Raw genomic sequence first — 19,008 nt, 5'->3', positions numbered from 1 at the left:
TGTTAAAGTATGGCTATCTGACTAATTTCTGGCTAATAAGATGTGAGCAGCAATGAGGCATATTTATTAGGTCCTCAAAAAGAATAGGTGTGGCCTCTACTCTTGCTTTTCCTGTTCCTGCTGGCTGGACCATAATAATATGAGAAGCTGAAGCACTAGTATTAAACCATGAGATAGAAACTACATGTTAACATGACAGAGCACCAAGACGGAAGAAACCTGGTTCCCCAGCACTGTAAATCCTGGCCTGATTATATCTGCTGTTACATGTGAAAAATAAAGACAATTACAGCCTCTTCATTCAACTGAATAATATTCACAAGAACAGTATTATTTATCTATGAGAAGGTGCCATGCATCTCTTAAGGACTAGCTACTGGGGGCACCTGTCTGGCTCAGTCAGTAGCAATGCAACTCTTGATCTCACGGTTTGTGAGTTTAAGCCCCGTGTTGGGTGTGGAGCCTACTTTAAAAAATAAATAAATTAAAAAAAAAAAAAAAAGTCTAGCTGCTGAACCTGTGCTTATATCAGAAAAGGGTTTACCACTGAACACAGACCACCCACAAACAGCTACCATTCAACAAAACATTAGTATGTACATATTCACATACACTCACAGGCTATTCTTGCGTAAGAGTATGGTCATCTGTATGTCATCAGCATAAATGAGATGAAGGTAACTAAAAATGAGCACGACGTTATAACAAGACAGGGCTGTTTTAAAACCTTGATACTTACGGATACATTAGCACTGTCACTGCTTGCAATCTCAGCTGCCTTCTCGATTATCTGTTAAACAAAACTGTAAATTAAATTTTGGCACTCGTATTTATAAAATTTTAATTGTAAATATTACAGTTGTACTTAGACTATAAGAAACAACACAGGGTCTGGCATTTCTATGCTTTATAATGTAAACGTGAATTTTAAATGCAAAATGGTAGTATGTGGTGATTCCCAATCTTCAAACTCTTGACAACTGAGAGTCAATGGTATTACTATAAGGGATTGTGACTCCTAGGGTGCACTAGCATTGTCTGTTGATAAAATAAGAGAAGGCTTGAATATGCATGTGAAAGAATTTTTCTTTGGTATGAGAAAGAATTTTAAATACAGGTAAATATTTTCTGATTAAGAAAATGCAAAAGTATGTAAGAGTTACTAAATAAGTAAGTTTGCATCATTTGTCATTGTTTTTCTAAATTAACAAAAGTAGAATATCAAGAGATAGATCTTTTGAATTCATTAAGTTCAAAAGGGGCTCTGATTCTCGAAAAGAATGGAAAATCAGTGGTTGAAGAATCTGAAGATTTATATCCAGTTACTGACTTATATAATTCTAAATGAATAATTTAAGTGTATCCTCAAATGTAAACTGTACTGATAACTCCTATCCTATTTCATACGGTTGTTATAATGACAAAATGAGATCACAGTTATTAAAATTATCAATAACCAGGGGCGCCTGGGTGGCACAGCGGTTAAGTGTCTGCCTTCGGCTCAGGGCGTGATCCCGGCGTTATGGGATCAAGCCCCACATCAGGCTCCTCTGCTATGAGCCTGCTTCTTCCTCTCCCACTCCCCCTGCTTGTGTTCCCTCTCTCGCTGGCTGTCTCTATCTCTGTCGAATAAATAAATAAAATCTTAAAAAAAAAATAAAATAAAATTATCAATAACCATAAAATTGTCTTGAAAAGCAAAATGTACACAAACGTTCACAACAAAAATCATTAAATTAAATAAAAATACAGGGAACTTTCATTTTTTTCTATCTGTATTATTTGATCTTTTAAATGATCACATATAAATTATACAATTTTAAAAACCCCAATAAGTATAAATATATTTATACACATTTGAAGACAAATCCTCTATCCCAAGTTGATCTTCAAAGACAGACTCTCTAAGAGATTACAAAGGCAAAAGGAAAGTTTAGTGACTTTAGCAATGTTGAAATAAAACATTTTAAAGAAACTGGACTTCTCTTGAAATATAAGATGAAAACTACTTGTATTTGCATAGGATATTCTATTTGTAAAAGTGCTTCAAAAAGCACCTCGTTTGATCCAAAAGAAACTATAACTGATTGTTGAACGCATACTGTAAGTGAACACAAAAACAGTCATAGCTTGGAGTATAAAATTATCACAAGTAGCTATGCCTTCTGGTTAAATTGCTATTCTCAGGAATAAAGCCATGGCATGAATGCAATGGATAAGTCAAAATGTACTTTTTCCTACTCAGTGTACACTTAGGGATACAGTTCCTGACATATTTGGGCTTTCTACTGTACCAACCACAAATCTTAATTTGGCTGTATATTACAGATCAGAAAATTATTTCAGAAGAATTTGAAATGAAAAGTTATTTCTTATGAGGATAAAATTCAATTAAAATGAGAGTATAGAAGAAACATTAGGTAACAAATTTAATCTACGTATTACTTTAAAAATCTATTCTATACAGGTCTGGTAGTGCTGAATTTTAAAATACAATGAAGTTTAAAGGTGGATTAATTTGAGTATTATTTCATATAATATCAATTTTTAAAGGAAGCTTATTCTCACATATCTTACATAGATTAGGGAAATAATATAAACTTGTTACTGAGAATTTGCTCCAAGATATTCTCATGAAAATCACCATTAATCACACCTGAAACAAAGATGCCAAACCTGAAGATACAACGTGTGACAGTTTAGCTCGCAGAATATAAATTAGCACAGCCCCATTTTCTTTTTTTTTTTTTTTAAGATTTTATTTATTTATTCAACAGAGATAGAGACAGCCAGCAAGAGAGCGAACACAAGCAGGGGGAGTGGGAGAGGAAGAAGCAGGCTCCCAGCGGAAGAGCCCAATGTGGGGCTCGATCCCATGATGCCGGATCACGCCCTGAGCCCAAGGCAGACACTTAACTGCTGTGCCACCCAGGCGCCCCAGCACAGCCCCATTTTCAACTCCACCAGATACCCTCCTGATACCCAAGAAAAGCAGTTTGTATACTAAGGAAATGTGTTTAGAAATGGAAGTCCTTGCTATAGATTCTACACAAATAACAGTATCTTAGAAAGTCTTACTAATAGCAATATTCAACATAAATCATCTGTTCTTTGAGTAACAATCCTAACACAGCAGTGACTACGTCTTTAATCACTAAACTAACATGCTCGGCAAGCTTCAATGTACATTTCACATGCTCAGACTTACACGAATGCATTTATAGCCATTTTAAATTGAAAAGAACCTCAGAGAACAACTGTGATTTCCTCATTTAAAAATGAAAAACCTGACCTCCAGAGATGTTATGTCTCACCTGGTCAGTGATAAAGCCAAGATTAAATACAAGTTTATTTGGCTCCATGCTCAGTGGTCTTTCTACTGAATCAAGCTGCCAATGTATGTGACATTTTGAAAGAGAAACAAACATGTAAAGCTTAAACTATAAACATGAAGAGCCAAGAACTAATGATTCAGTGATTTTCATGCATAGTGGTCCTTTAAATAATTAGCTTACCTTATCGAAGGGAGGATAATAGTAAGGTTGTTTTTTATTCTCTGGGAATTTGATATGCAAAGCTGTTGCATTTTCAGTATATGGATTTGTTTGAACAGTTCCCATTGGATTCAACATTTCTTCAAGTTCATCTAAAATATGCAAATAATTTTGATTCTTAAAAAATGTTTTTAAAACTAAACTAAAATAAATCCTTAATAGAAAATTATTTTAAAAGTATGTCACCTAAGGAATCTGGCAGACAACCGTATCAGTAAGCCTCTAATTTTCTGTTAATACCTGACACAAGAATTGATGTGAGTTTACATACATCTTTAGAATGAGAAAGTTTCTAGAAATGCCTACCTCACCTCTTTCTTCAAATCTGACAAGTATTCTCAATCTTGAAAAAAAAAAACTTAATTGGAATTGCTCTCCATCAAAATAAGGTGACCCACAGAATTTTTATTACTTTACCACACATATGGATTTCTTACTTTCCGTGGTCATCACAGTAACCAAACTGGTATTTTGAGAGTCATCAATGGCATTGTTTTAGACAAATCTAATGTTGTTTATGTTCCTCAATTATCCCATAAATTGCTGATACAGTTAAAGGGCTCTCTGGTAGTTTCTGCAACACTTCATTCAAGTGGTACTCCTTTAACCTAATAAACTGCTTATTTAAGGCACTCCCTCTGCTCCCCCATGGTCCATCCACAGAATTGTACATGGGAATCTTAGATTTCAATGTTCTCATAAAACTTTTTCATTTCACAGATAAGTAAACCGTTGAAGAGACAGTAAACTCAAGAGAACAGAATTAGCAGTACAACCTAAAGTCTCTCCTCTCCAAACTATTATCTCCTTTGTTATACTGATTTTTAGCACAGTTGTTCCCTCCTAAGGAAATAAAAATCCATTGTGTCGAAGACTAATGTCAAGATACTATCCATACTCGAATTATTTACCAAGTCTAGAAAATATATTTTTTTAAGATTTATTTATTCATTTGAGAGAGAGAAAGAGAGAGCACAAGCCAGTGGAGAGGCAGACTCCCTGCTGAGTAGGGAGACTGATTTGGGGGAGGAGGGATCTCAGGACCTGGAGATAGTGACCTGAGCTGAAATGAAGGCAGGTGCCTAACCATCTGAGCCACCCAGGAGCCCGGCTAGAAAATCTTTACAGAGTATTTCCAAGTTTCAGCTCATTGATCAATTCTTTGCTTGAGTTGTTTAATACTCTCAAATTTCAGATTCTGTTGTCACCCAGAAGGAAGCAATTCTCATCACTTACACACCTCTAAAGCAGATCTCTCAGCAAACTAAAATCTTACACTTATGTTATCTAGTAGCATTATACTCTTTTGTCCTATCACATGCAATCTAAATGTAGCATTTTAATATTCTTATTGGCCCCAAACATAGAGAGGTAACCTTGCTTTAAAGTGATTATAAAAAGGCACTCTAATATATTTTATAAACAGAGAGTACAAATTGGTACAACTTCTACTGGAGAGCAATTTGTGATTATCAAAATTACAAATGTATTTATTCTTCTTTTAATTTTAAAATTCCAAGTTTTTATTTTTTTTTAAGTTTGTATTTTAACTCCAGTTAGTTAACATAGAGTGTTACATCAGTTTCAGGTATACAATAACAAATGTATTTATTCTTTAACTCAATAGACCCACCTCTAGGAATTTATCTTAGACACAGACGTGCACATAAGCAAGATTATTCATTATAACACCACTTAAATTATCAAAAGGTAAGTCTGCTTTAAGAACAGCAGCAGCACTTTATTACATAAGGTTAAAAGGGCAAAAAGGAGAACACTTCACAGAATGCTATTTTAAGAATAGGAAGAAAAAATAGAAATCTTCATTTGTATTTCCTAGTGTATGCATGGAGAAATCTGGAAAGATACAAAAACAACCAGTAATGTGATTATATACCATTTAATGATGGCCCAGGGACTCTAGACAATAGATTATCTGTAGTTCCTTTGTTTCAGCTTCACTCCTACTGGGATAAAGTGACAATTCTAGAGCTGATACATGCACAGCAAATGTGTTCACTTACTATTTTTCATATTACATTTTGTTAGAGATGAAGTCAGGCTCATGGTATGCCAAGTTAATATTGCCCAAAATTGTCAATTTTGCTAAAATACCAGTCAAGTTGCTTGGTGATTCTGGAGAACATGTGTGAGTCTAAATTAAAATTTTCAAAAAAGTGTAACTGCTGCAATGCATAATTTCTACTCTAACTATGAAGCTCATCGTTTCTCGTAAGAAATGTATAAATGCACACTACTCTCCTATATTTGGGGGAAAACATGATTAGTAAAAACTATTGCAGATATATGGAGGAGAGGGCAGAAACTGAAGAATATATACACACACAAAATATCAGAACATGAGTTTTAAATATGTCTGTGAATAAATGGTTATCCAAAACCAATTTCTCAGATGTCAACTACTAATAAATGAATATTTTCAAATGTTTGTCACAACATAATTTTAAAATGCAATTAAGTTCACAATTTTATTAACTAATTGTATTAACGAACTATGAAGGCAGGGGGAAAAGAAAACCACTATTAAAATACAAAGTTTATACTAAAAATTTCAAACATTTGGGAAAAGCAGTATGGAATAATGGAAAGATTCAAAGGGTTCTCATACAAATCCTACTTTTGAACCAATTTTGTAAGACTTACTAACTTATCTCTGAGGTTCACTTTTCTCATCTGTAAAATGGAGACAAAACTAGCTAGCTTGTTGGGATGCTCTGAATAATATTTCAGAAATATAAGCATATGGAAGGTGCTCCTCTTAGCTCAAATTTCACGTTAAGGCCAACTAAACAGTGTGTTTTTACTATTCTTCCCACATTAGTGAATGTTTCTTCTATTAGTGTAGAAATTTAGTACAACTAAGAGCAAAAACGTTGTTTTGAAGAAGATATTGTTCCTTAGGAGAATTTCTCCAAACTCTATAAAAATAAAACTTTTAAAGCAAGAACATATTCACCGAAGTAACAAATATATTACGACACAAATCACTATTTAAATACATTAAAACGATCTGTGGGAATCTGTTTTAGAATAAATAATAAAGAGACGAAAAGATGGTTTCTTTACTAAACTGAAAGAATAGTGAGTCATAAAAGAACATTAACTAGTCCACATGCCAGAAGTTACTCTTTAAGGATTAGGATGTAAGTCTTACCAGGAAATGAAGACCAGCTGTGCAATATTATGTCTCCAGATCTCAACTGTCCTTTAAAGTCAAAAACCATCGTATTTACCCATGCTACAGGATAATGCTGTTGAAAAAGATACCACTGCATAAATATGCCGAAAAAGAACTTTAGCGTGGAAACATGTACATGCCTTTTGTTTCAAAAATTTATATCTAGAAATTTCTAGAGTTCCAGGTGATTTCCAAAAAATTATCCAAAATAAAACAACATGTACACGGAAAATATTCAAGATCTTTACAATGGTTCAAGAAAACTCTGAAAGCCAATTAATATCTCATGATGAAATAATGTATCCAAAAAACATTATTAATTATATAAACATTACAAATGATGAGGAATTTTTAATGATCCAGGAAAATACATGTGATATGTCAGGTTATATGTTTTATTAGCTTTAAGCCTCAGTAAACCTTAATGTAGGAGAAGGCACTGCCTGTAGGTATTGCAGAATTTATTTTTATTTCTTAGAAGGAAGCACAGACAACTAGACCATTTATATAGGATTTACACAGACACCCAGACCAATTAACTTGGTCACACTGTATCAAAAAACCTTATAAATAGTCAAATACTTTGTGTAAAATTCTTGATCAGTGTAAGAAAAAATACTAAGGAAGTACCTCTTCTGTGACTTTTACACCCTAAAATTTATTTTTTAAGAACTGTATGATAATAAGCAGAGGAAAAGCCTGCTTAATTTTTACATTAAAGAATAAAGGACACAAATTCATGTACATAAATATAGTAACCAGTTTTCTAAAAAAGTATATAAAATTCATGTCCCCATCCCTCCAAAACAACTTTTCATAAACTTGAAGGAAAATGAAAAAGACAGGACTAAAAATATGAAATGGAAGATGAGAATATGAGAACAGGTACACTCATCCTTTTTCCACAATTTCGAAATTTAAGAAAATGAAAACTAAAAGTTTATTCATAATTCATATGACAGCAAAACATGGCCAAAACTGGCATGAAGTTAACTGATGTTCTGCATTTGTCTCATTTAATGTGAATATTCATATATTTCACTGCTAGATAGTGATGTGTTTGATTACAGACTTGTGCCCCAGGCCCCACAGGTGTGTTGAGTAAAGTATGTTGTACGATCTTTCTAAAATTCACAAAATTCTGAATGTTCAAGTATATGTGGCACATAGAATTTCAGTTAAGGTACAGTGGAAATGTAATTTTTTAAATTTTTTCATTTTTTTAATCTATATTTTAAAGTATTATATTTATAATGGAACACCTATGGTATGACATCTGCTAAAATAATTTGCCAAAGAGAAATAAATGAATAGGACATAAAAATGAAGATTTATCATCTTTTTAAAATTACTTCACAGGGACCAAAGTTACATGCCATAATTTCACATTACTCAATTACTTCAAAGAGTCTTAAAATTATTCCATTGTAAAAATTTTTCAGTAATACATAATTACCACTTTCCCAGATTTCCGGATGGTCTGATATTTAGAGGGATTAATAGTTTTAGTCGACTTTTTCGTTTTCACTTTATCCAAAACTGCATAAACAGCAAAACATAATCGAGCCATTCGTGGCAGGTCACAAGTATTTATATCAAATTCCAGCGGTTCATTCCAAATGTGATCATTTTTCCCTGATATCTCTGAGCTTACGATGGTTTTACAGAGGAGTTCAGTACCATGAAAAAGGCCAGCCCTGACATGAACCTGTAATGAGGGAGAAAAAAATGAACACAGAATTACGAATACTGCACCACTGAAACACCTCCAGTCTGGAAAAACAAACATATACAGGGAGAAGCAGCACACCAACTCTAGGAAAAACTTTTTGTCCACAGAACCATCAGGCTCTAAGTAATCAGTATATAATTCACCGAACTGTTATTTTTAACCTATTTTTCACTTAATAAGTAAACCAACTAAAAAATGCAATATTTATCAATGGTATAAACAGGTCTACAGAAGCCAAGACCATAAGTATAAAAACTACTATCATATGCTCACCTCCACTGACTGCATCTACTTGGGGTCTTGTCTTATTCTTCTATATAACTGCAAAGGAAGTGATGGATAAATTGTCTCCAGTCTCTTTCTACTTCTAAATAATGTACAAACTGGTCATTATAAGAGCCACCTTCTTAAAGATATTCTATCCATATTTACAATTATCCTACACATCATTTTTTTTCATTTTTTCCTAAAGACACAGGTCCAGAATGATGCAAGACATATGTGAAATATCCCAGAAAATTTTACTGTCATGTATATAGTTTTTTAAATGACATAACCCAATTACCTCTAAATTTAAAAGTGAGTACTACAGAACTAGAACAAATAATCCTAAAGTTTATATGGAATCACAAAAGACTCCAAATAGCCAAATCAACCTTGAGAAAGAACAAAGCAGAGGCATCACAATCCTAGATTTCAAGAGATAACTACAAAGCTGAAGTAATCAAACCGTACTGGCACAAAAACAAAGACATGGATCAATGGAGAATAGAGAGCCCGGAGATAAACCCACACTTACCTGGTCAATTAATCTACAACAAAGGAGGCAAGAACATACAATGGGGAAAAGACAGTCTCTTCAATAAATGGTGCTGGAAAAACTGAACAGCTACATAGAAAAGAATGAAACTGGATCACCTTCTTACGCCCCATACAAAAATAAACTCAAAATGGATTAAAGACCTAAATATGAGACCTGAAACCATAGAACTCATATTACTTCCACACAGACAGCAATTTCTTGGACACTGGCCTTAGCAGCATTTTCCTAGATAGTTTCCTCTGGCAAGGGAAACAAAAGCAAAAATAAGCTATTGGGACTATACCAAATAAAAAGCTTTCTCACAATAAAGGAAACCATCAACCCAACAAAAAGGCAGTCTACTGAATGGGAAAAGATATTTGCAAATGATGTATCTAATAAGGGGTTAATATCCAAAATATATAAAGAACTTATACAACTCAACACTTCCCAAAAATCAAACAATCCAATTAAAAAATGGGCAGAGGACCTGAACAGACATTTTTCCAAAGAAGACACTCAGATGGCCAACAAGCACATGAAAAGATGCTCAACATCACTAATTATCGGGAAAATGCAAATCAAAACCACCATGAGATACCACCTTATCCTTTCAGAATGGCTAGAATCAAAACAAAAAATAACAAATGCTGATGAGGACATGGAGAAAGGGAATCCTCGTGCACTGTTGGTGGGAATGTAAATTAGTGCAGCCATTATGGAAAACAGTATGAAGCTTCCTTGAAAAATTAAAAGTAGGAATACCATACGATCCAATAGTTTCACTATTGAGTATTTACCCAAAGAAAACAAAAAAATTAGTTTGAAAAGACGTATACACCCCTATGTTTATTGCAGCATTATTTATAACAGACAAGATATGTAAGCAATCCAAGTGTCTATCCATAGATGAATGGATAAAGATGTGCTGTGTGTGTGTGTGTGTGTGTGTGTGTGTGTAACGGAATATTACTCGGTCATAGAAAAGATGAGATCTTACTATTTGCAGCATTAGAGGGTATTATGCTAAGTGAAAAAGTCAGAAAGACAAATTCCACATAATTTCCCTTATATGTGAAATCTAAAAACAAATGAACAAACAAAGCAGGAAAAGACCCATAAATACAGAGAACAAACTGATGGTTGCTAGAGGGGATAGGAGAAAGGGATGGGCAAATGGGTGAAGGGGAGTAGGAGGTACAGGCTTCCAGTTATGGAATGAACAAGTCACAGGGATGAAAGGTACAATATAAGGAATATAATCGATGGTAGTGTAACAGTGTTGTATGGTGACATATCATAGCTACACTTGTGGTGAGGAGAGCATAATGCATAGAGTTGTCCAATCACTATGTTATACACCTGAAATTAATGTAACATTATGTGTCAACTATACATCAATAAAATTGGTTGACTAATAAGTTAAAAAGTGAGTGGTGAAAGTAGAATTAAAAACATTACTAAAACACAGACTGACTTAACGAAATACTTTATGGTCAAATGTTTTTATATTGATTTATTCAAATGTGATATTAGCACACAGTAGTACTCAATTTACTATTTACTGAATAGATGAATACATATGTGAATATTTAGGTTTGTCTTTAACTTAAAATAGGCTTGTCAATAAAAATTGACTTATTAGAAGAGTTACTATCCTCATTTTGAAAAGGAAGATAATACCAAGAATACCCATCCTATCTAAAGATACAGAAACAGATTTAAATAGAAATATAAAATTCTAAGTAATACCGTCAATTTTTAAAATTATTATAAATATTTATATTAGAATTATTTGAGTTTAAAAGCTATTAAAATTATAACTGCATAAATAAAACTACAAGTTAATAGACTACACATTTCATAATGTAACAGGAAAAGAATGGCTTACTTTAATAAACAGTATTCATTTATCTGACTCCCACAAAATAAACATAGATTGGGGTGCCTGGATGGCTCAGAGCCTGAAGTGGAGCCAATCTCACAACCCCAGACCATGACCTGTGCTCAGCATGCGGTCTGCTTAAGATTCTCTCTCTTTTTCCACCTCTGCCCCTCCTCCTGCTCACACACACTCTCTCTCTCAAAATAAATAAAATCTTAAAAATAAAAATAAACACAGATCAAAGGGTTAGGTATGTTAAAATCATTAAAAAGCTGATTAAGGAAATTACTAAAAAGCTATCAGAATAACTACTGAAGCTGGGTGATGGGTTCATGGAAGTTGATTACACTATTCTCTCTACTTTTGTGTATGTTTTGTGTATGTTTAAAGGAATTTTTCCTTAAAAAAAATTTTTAAGCTACAGAGAAGAAAATTATTTATTCCAAATACAGACGGATTATTATTACATAGTAAAGATTAAAGTAATAGGGATTACAAAAAGCACCTGGAGTAAATTCTCAGGTCACCAAGAATTTTTATCTGAACACACACCTAATTCCCTTCAACTTCACAGAAAAGGGATTACTCCTTCTACTCAAAACCTCTAGCTCCATCTTGCTCCAATTTCCCAAGTTCTTAGACCTTGCTCCTTTGCTTCTTTAACTTGGAAAATCCCCCTCCCCAGCAGGCTATAAAATTTATGCATTTCTCTCCTACGTCAAACTCAAACAAAAATCTTCTTTAGAACCTAACTAACCATAATGAGAATGGTGCCAGCATCCACTTAGACACTCATGTTTCTTACTTTCAATCCATAATCAAGCCTATCCTGTAATACAAGGGGAAAGTGATTTATGATGTAATCTTACTATTTAAAAAATTTTTTTATATATTGATTTTTTTTTTTTAAGTAGGCTCTATGCCCAATGTGGGGCTTGAACTCACAACCTTGAGATCAAGAGTCCCATGCTCTACCAACTGAGCCAGCCAGGGGTGTACTCTTAAATGAAAAATAAAATAAAATAAAATAAAATAAAATAAAATAAAATAAAATAAAATAAAATAAAATAAAATAAAATAAAATAAAATAAAATAAAATAAAATAAAATAAAATAAAATAATACATACTCACCAAAAGCATATTCAAATTTTATGGTACAAAGAAATGAATACAAATAAAAGTAGTTACAGTAGGATAACAAGGATATTGGTGATTTATCATTCTCTTAAGTGATCCTGGATTATATTTTATAATGTTATTTTTAAAACACTTTAAAATTATTATTCTACAAAGTACCACACAAAATAGTTGGATGATCTAACTGTAGGATCCTAAATATAGGCATAACACCAAATGCTCACAATCGATCCAAAACTCATTAAATTTCACGCAAATATGAGTGAAAATGGACATCATTTTAAAAACAACTATTCAGGGCACCTGGGTGGCTCAGTGAGTTGAGTGTCCCAGTCTTGATTTCGGCTCAGGTCATGATCTCAGGGTCGTGGGATCCAGCCCCACACTGGGCTCCACGCTCAGTGTGGAGTCTCCTTGAGATTCTCTCTCTCTCCGTCTGCCCCTCCCCCCCACTTGCACGTGCACACGTGTGAGCTCTCTAAAATAAATAAATCATTAAAAAAAATTCAAGGTCATCTGTTTTTAAACAGTGTCAAAAAATTAAATAAATAAATAAATAACAGACAATGTCAAGACTGAGTATTAAGTATTAAGGTTGAGTATTAAGGCCATAGCCTTAAGCAACTTTTAAGCCCATGTCTCTATACTTTAATGCTATTTCCCTGTGTTCCCGAAATAAAGCAAAAAGTCTGAGGATTCATTTTTACTCTGTACAGAATATAACAGTAATTATAAAGAAGGATTTATACAACAGCACTTTTAGGAAATCTTTGCATTTTCCTCTATGCTATACTCAAAGTATCTAAACTATGAGACACTTACTATACTAGTATTTTTAATAGACAAAATAGGAATAACAATTTATTCTATTAAAAAAAACTGTAATTACAGTTTCTTATAGAACCATAATTATTTTCTCCTAAACAATGAAGAAATGGCCCTATCATGAAATGCTCAATAAATGGCATTTAGTGTTAGTAAAAATTATATGGGAAGTGGGAAGAGCACAAAATCCAGATTTCAAAGTTTTCTTTTCCTTCCTAACATACCTCAGGAAGATTGAGGACCAGTTAATAAAGACACAGTGAACAGTAATTTCAGATTATCAGGAGGTTAGGAAAGGTTCCACTACTACCACAACAGTCATTATCTTAAAAGGAGTTCAACAGCAAGAAAGGAAAGAAGTGCCTACTGCCTGGGCAAAGACAAACTCCCCTGGCATGCCTTCAGAACCAAAACCACTGTGGCACAACTAGAGGCACATGGGGGCCACGCTGGTGCTTAGGCTGGAGAGGTGAGCAGCAAAAGCAGTGCCAATTAAGACACTAAACGGGAATAGAATTTAAACCATTGAAAGACTATTTTGTTTTCAGGTAAGAGAAAAGTTTGGGTGTAAGGTAAGGTGTGAAAACAGAGGCAAGGAGATCAGTGGGGGGAGGCTATGAAATGGTCAGGAAGACAAAGAGGAGAGAATGGATAGTAAAGGATTTCAATGAGGTAGGATCAACAGTACGTGATCAATTGATTAAATATGGTAGGTAAGGGAAAGCAGCGACTCCAGCTGCTTTACCAAATATAAGAGGAAAAGTAGTTAAAGGAGTTAAGAGAATGAGTTGGGGGACACAAAATGAAGTTGGCTTTAGAAATGTGTACCTAGGCATATGAAAACAGGACTCTGGAACTGAAGAGATATCTCAGTTACAGGCAACAGCTTGAGAATCATAAGTAAAGGAGGTACAGTTTTTTCAATTTTCTTACAAAGAGGATATCAGTAACTGTTTTCCAAATGAGAGGAAAAACACTAGGAGGTGCTGCTGAGGCAGGACCCACATGCCTCAAGCAAACAATCCATTTGCCCTCTGAGTTCTGTGACCTCAAAAACTCCATAGCACTTCCTCTCCTTCCCCTCAGGAACACAAACCCAAATACATCCAGAATTTGACTTTGCCACACCCAGCATCTCCAAATCACTAACTGCTACCTCTCATTCTCTACCCACCTCCCTTTCCAACTCACTCTGACACTCCTACAGGAAAATCTCCTTGCCCTCTTTAAAGCCTTCACCCCACTTTTCTCTATCACCTTTGTCTGCCTTCACCAAAACTCTCTGCCAATGTATCTCTCCTCTGTCCCACTCATCTGAAGTCCATATTCTGGATAAACCTAATTACCTGCCTCTCCTCCATACTACATGTTTTGGGGTCAACCAGTACCATGACTGACCAGTCTCAAATGTAAAATTATTCTTTCATCACTGCAAAAACATTTCTTACCTGTAATTAACTGCTGCAAACTTGCATTAACCATTTACTCTCCTGTAAGGTAAGCCTTCTCATATTCAATAAAACTATTAAAAAAACGTAAAGCTCCTATTTAAGCTCCTTTTTTTGTTAGGTTTTCTGTTACCTGAAGATGACATGCTTTGATGGATACCTCCTGTCAATCTATTCTATTTAGAAGTTATAAGATATTAGAATAATGAAATACCAGTCCATTATTATTTATAAGATAAGGAAAGCAAGTAATGAGAAAGATCAAATTATGTAGCTAATAAAAAATCAGAATCCAATACTCACCAACTACAGATAGATAGATCATTGTTACTAAACTGTGAAGTCATGTCAGTGGGGCAGATTGAGGATGGCATGCATGTTAGGATGAAGTAAAGGGTTTAAAGAGTATTTTTCTCCCAGAAAAATGCAGGTTGCTTCATATGCACCTGCCACTCCACAAATCTCCAAGTAAAGAGGTATGGGGCGTGGAGTGGGGGTTGTCATCTATTCACACATGATCCCCCCCTTAGGGACGTCATGTTCCTAAAACTACTTTAATTCTATTCTAGGCTCACCTGACCTTAAATGGCCACAACAAAGTCTCTGCTGCCTCAACCTTACCCAAAACCTGTTTGAGGTAAAAATATGCATATAGAATTTCCTGAAAGATAGACAATATATTTCTTTGGGAAGTTCAAATATTACCATTAATTAAAGATAAGCCATCACATGGTTGAGCATAATACCTAGACTGAATTACTTTGGTCTCTTATAGAATGACTTTTCCTGGGGTGCCTGGGTGGCACAGTTGGTTAAGCCTCTGACTCTTGGTTTCGGTTCAGGTCATGATCTCAGGGTCCTGGGCTCTGTACTCAGTACAGAGTCCGCTTAAGACTCTCTCTCCCTCTGCCCCTTCCTGCCTGCATTCTCTCTCTCTCTCAAAATAAATAAATAAATCTTTTTTAAAAATGCCTTTTCCTATTGTACTGTCAATATTGTATCTTAAGTCTAGCCAGTGAAAAGATTCTATAAAAGAAAGATATGTGAGAGGCGCATGGGTGGCTAGTTGGTTAAGTGTCCAACTCTTGATTTCGGCTCAAGTCATGATCTCAGGGTTGTGGGACGGAGCGATGCGTCAGGCTCTGCGCTCAACAGGGAGTCTGCTTGAGATTCTCTCTCCCTCCCCTCTGCCCCTTCCCCCCACACTTGCTCACTCAGCCTTTCTCTCTCTCTCTCAAATAAATAAATCTAAAAAAAAATAGATTTCTAATTAAAAACCTTCCCACATGGGGTGCCTGGTGGCTCCGTCAGTTAAGCGTCTGTCTTGGGCTCAGGTCCTGGGATCCTACATCAGGCTCCCTGCTCAGTGGAGTTGGCTTCTCCCTCTCCCTCTCCCCCTGCTCATGCTCATGCTCTCTCTCTCAAATAAACTCTTCAAAAAAAAAAAAAAAAAAAAAAAAACCACCTGTCCCACAAAGAAAACTTCAGGGTCAGATGGCTTGGAGTAAATCTTACCAAACATTTAAGGAAGAAATAATACCAATCCTATATAAGCTATTTCAGAAAACTGATTAAGAGGAAGGCTTCTCAAGTCGATTTGTAAGGGAAAAAAGATCAATAACTTTTTTCCTTAATGGTGTTTGGAGTATTTTATCTATCCCAACAATCATGTTATACTTCTGCAACTGGACAAAAATTAATAAGGAAAGTTTAAATTAAAGAAAAAATAGAATTACCACTAAAACAGGAAAAAAAAGGCTAATTGGCCCTAAGCACACTCATTAAAAATTAAATCCTAGCTGAGAAAATAAGAGCAAAAAAAAAGCGCCCCATTTTAATGACAGCTAACCAAAGAATCTTTAAAATCCATTTATAAAAGCAAGCCATTGGTAATCTTTGGCAAGGTGCTCCTGAATATATCCTCATGCCAGCAAACATCTCAAACTAAGTGAATCTCTTTCTTGGATCACAAACTATTCACTTAATTTCCTGCCAAGCAAAATAGGGGAAAATGCATGCTTTACACTTTGAGACAAAATGCCTTATTAAATCTTTACTTAATTGTATGGGGTTATGCAATAAATCTCCACGTGTTAACAACTTGTGGTCCATAATGTAGTCATCTATTTTCTTCCAGGAAATGGTATTGCATTTTCTCTGTGTTCAGCAAGTTTAAAAGAAAAGGAAAGGGCTGAGAAAAGAGGCTGAGTGCAGCTCTAAACAAGGCTGACAAAAGAGAGTTAAGCTTGCATAGGAACCTGTGATCTGTAGTTTTGGCTTAAATTGTATTTGCTGAATTTCTGATCTAAATCAAGTTCTTTTACATAATACATACAGGAAAAATGTCACTATATCTACTACATCTCCAACTATTCAAAGAATACTTTAAAACAAAAATTCTTAATTGCCTTACATTAAATCACCATATTCTATCCTGTGTAATTGACCAATATAGGGAAAATTTAATCTCCAATGTGACATTTATTAAGCATATCAGAGAGTTATTCAAATAATGGAGCAGATGGGGCACCTGGGTGACTTGGTTGAGTGGCCAACTCTTGGTTTCCACCCAGGTTATGGTCCCAGGTCCTGGGATCAGACCACATTCAGCTCCAGGCTCAGTGTCAGGTTGGCTTCTCTTCCTCTCCCTCTGCCTCTCCCTCTGTCCCTCCCCCTGCTTGAGTGCTCTCTCTCTCTCTCTCTCTCTCTCTCTAAAGCAAATAAATAAATCTTTGAAAAATAACAATAACAATGAAGCAGATTAAAAAAACTCAAATCTTAACAAGTACTCACTTTTACACTTTCTTCTGTGTTAAGTTTATTTCCCTTAACCAATACAATTTGGAAAGGGTTGTTATTTTCCCAAACATGCTGCAAAGGAATGAAACAGAGTATTTTAATTAAAGACATAAATATTCTATGCTAGCTATGAGATAACCTTATCTGTTCTCAAGTCCACTGGCAAAATAATGAAAATAGTATAGACCTCTGAACTAAAAACTGAAAATCACATATACTAAATTAAGCATCACAACCACTAGCACTTAGTTCTTATGGCAAAACAAGGCAGCATTCCAATACTGCCAAGAGCTTCACTAAATAGGGGCGCCTGAGTGGCACAGCGGTTAAGCGTCTGCCTTCGGCTCAGGGCGTGATCCCGGCGTTATGGGATCGAGCCCCACATCAGGCTCCTCCACTATGAGCCTGCTTCTTCCTCTCCCACTCCCCCTGCTTGTGTTCCCTCTCTCGCTGGCTGTCTCTCTCTCTGTCGAATAAATAAATAAAATCTTTAGGAAAAAAAAAAAGAGCTTCACTAAATAAAACACCATAAACAAACAGTATTAAAGCTTTGGATGAATTAAGAATTGACCATTTAAATTAATATACAGTTAATATCTTAATTATCAAGGAGAGATTAAACACACAACTTGTTAAAACTGAATAACTATTAAAAAATGTTAACTGTTTGAGTCAATAAACAAACAGGATTTGCTTTATATAAATACATTACATTCTGGAAAAAATGGTATCTTTGATATATTTAATTCTAAAAGTATTCAATAAGAAGGCGGCAAGTTATACCAAAAATGCTATCATAGCTAAGCTGACAGAAAAGAAATACATGAGAAAATCAACTATTTCTGCACATCTAACTTTCCTACTAGAATGTCTCAAATTGCTCACTGAAGTCTATCTTCAGCTGTACTCTCGAGAAATTTCTAATTTGGTGTCATTTTTCTGTGATACCAAAAGAACACCAAAACCAAAAATAGCATATTTACATTTATCTGTAGCTTGAGCTGAAGAAAAAGAATAACAGCTAGAAAGATAATTACAATAAATGGTAATGGATCTTTGGCAAATGTGCACTGGTTTTCATCGAAGGAGAAGTGAGCAGAGAAAATATGTGAGGCTTAAGCATACAACCTAAAAAATTACATGCTTTTGGGGGTTACCAAAGGTTCACACATGAAACTTACAGAAATAATTCGCATTTTCTTTGGTGGTAAAGGAAGAGGAAGGTTTGATGAATTTCGATTTATGGCAGCCTCTATGGCAATCATTTCCTGTTCATACATCTTCTTGATCTTGCAACATTCCACAAGCATAAAATGGGGCAAGGTCCTGTTCATTACACAGTTCCGGATATACTAGTGGCAAGCAAGAATAAGGTAAAGATTTTCAAGCAAATACTTAAATCAACAGAAGAATAATATTAAATGAACACCACACTACCAATGTACTATGAAAATGTATCTAACAACTAATGTCAAGAATATGAGAAATTAAAATCACAACATAAAATAGCTACCATTAATTGAACACCTAAGTACCTAAGAACTAGCTATTTTTTATATTTATAGCTAATTTTTCTAACAACCCTATAAGAGAGATTTTCCTCCCTTTAATAGATGAAAAAACTAA

General features: G+C 34.7%; 1 protein-coding gene across 4 annotated transcripts in view; it reads right to left on the bottom strand.

Moving 5' to 3' along the window:
* Positions 1-19,008, bottom strand: part of PIK3CB (phosphatidylinositol-4,5-bisphosphate 3-kinase catalytic subunit beta) — a 201,602-nt gene that overhangs the window by 60,612 nt on the left and 121,982 nt on the right. For all 4 annotated transcript variants that reach the window (XM_040636757.1, XM_040636756.1, XM_040636758.1 and 1 more), the window contains exons 7-12: positions 18,564-18,734; positions 17,377-17,454; positions 8,210-8,461; positions 6,730-6,826; positions 3,516-3,646; positions 740-790 (exon numbers count right to left, since the gene is read on the bottom strand). In XM_040636757.1, the coding sequence (XP_040492691.1) occupies positions 740-790; positions 3,516-3,646; positions 6,730-6,826; positions 8,210-8,461; positions 17,377-17,454; positions 18,564-18,734 (780 nt within the window). The remainder of the gene's footprint in view (positions 1-739; positions 791-3,515; positions 3,647-6,729; positions 6,827-8,209; positions 8,462-17,376; positions 17,455-18,563; positions 18,735-19,008) is intronic.

The sequence above is a fragment of the Ursus maritimus genome, unplaced genomic scaffold (genome assembly GCF_017311325.1).
Source record: "Ursus maritimus isolate PB19 unplaced genomic scaffold, ASM1731132v1 scaffold_20, whole genome shotgun sequence".
Classification (NCBI taxonomy): Eukaryota; Metazoa; Chordata; class Mammalia; order Carnivora; family Ursidae; genus Ursus; species Ursus maritimus.
This window is presented reverse-complemented; position numbering and strand designations above follow the sequence as displayed.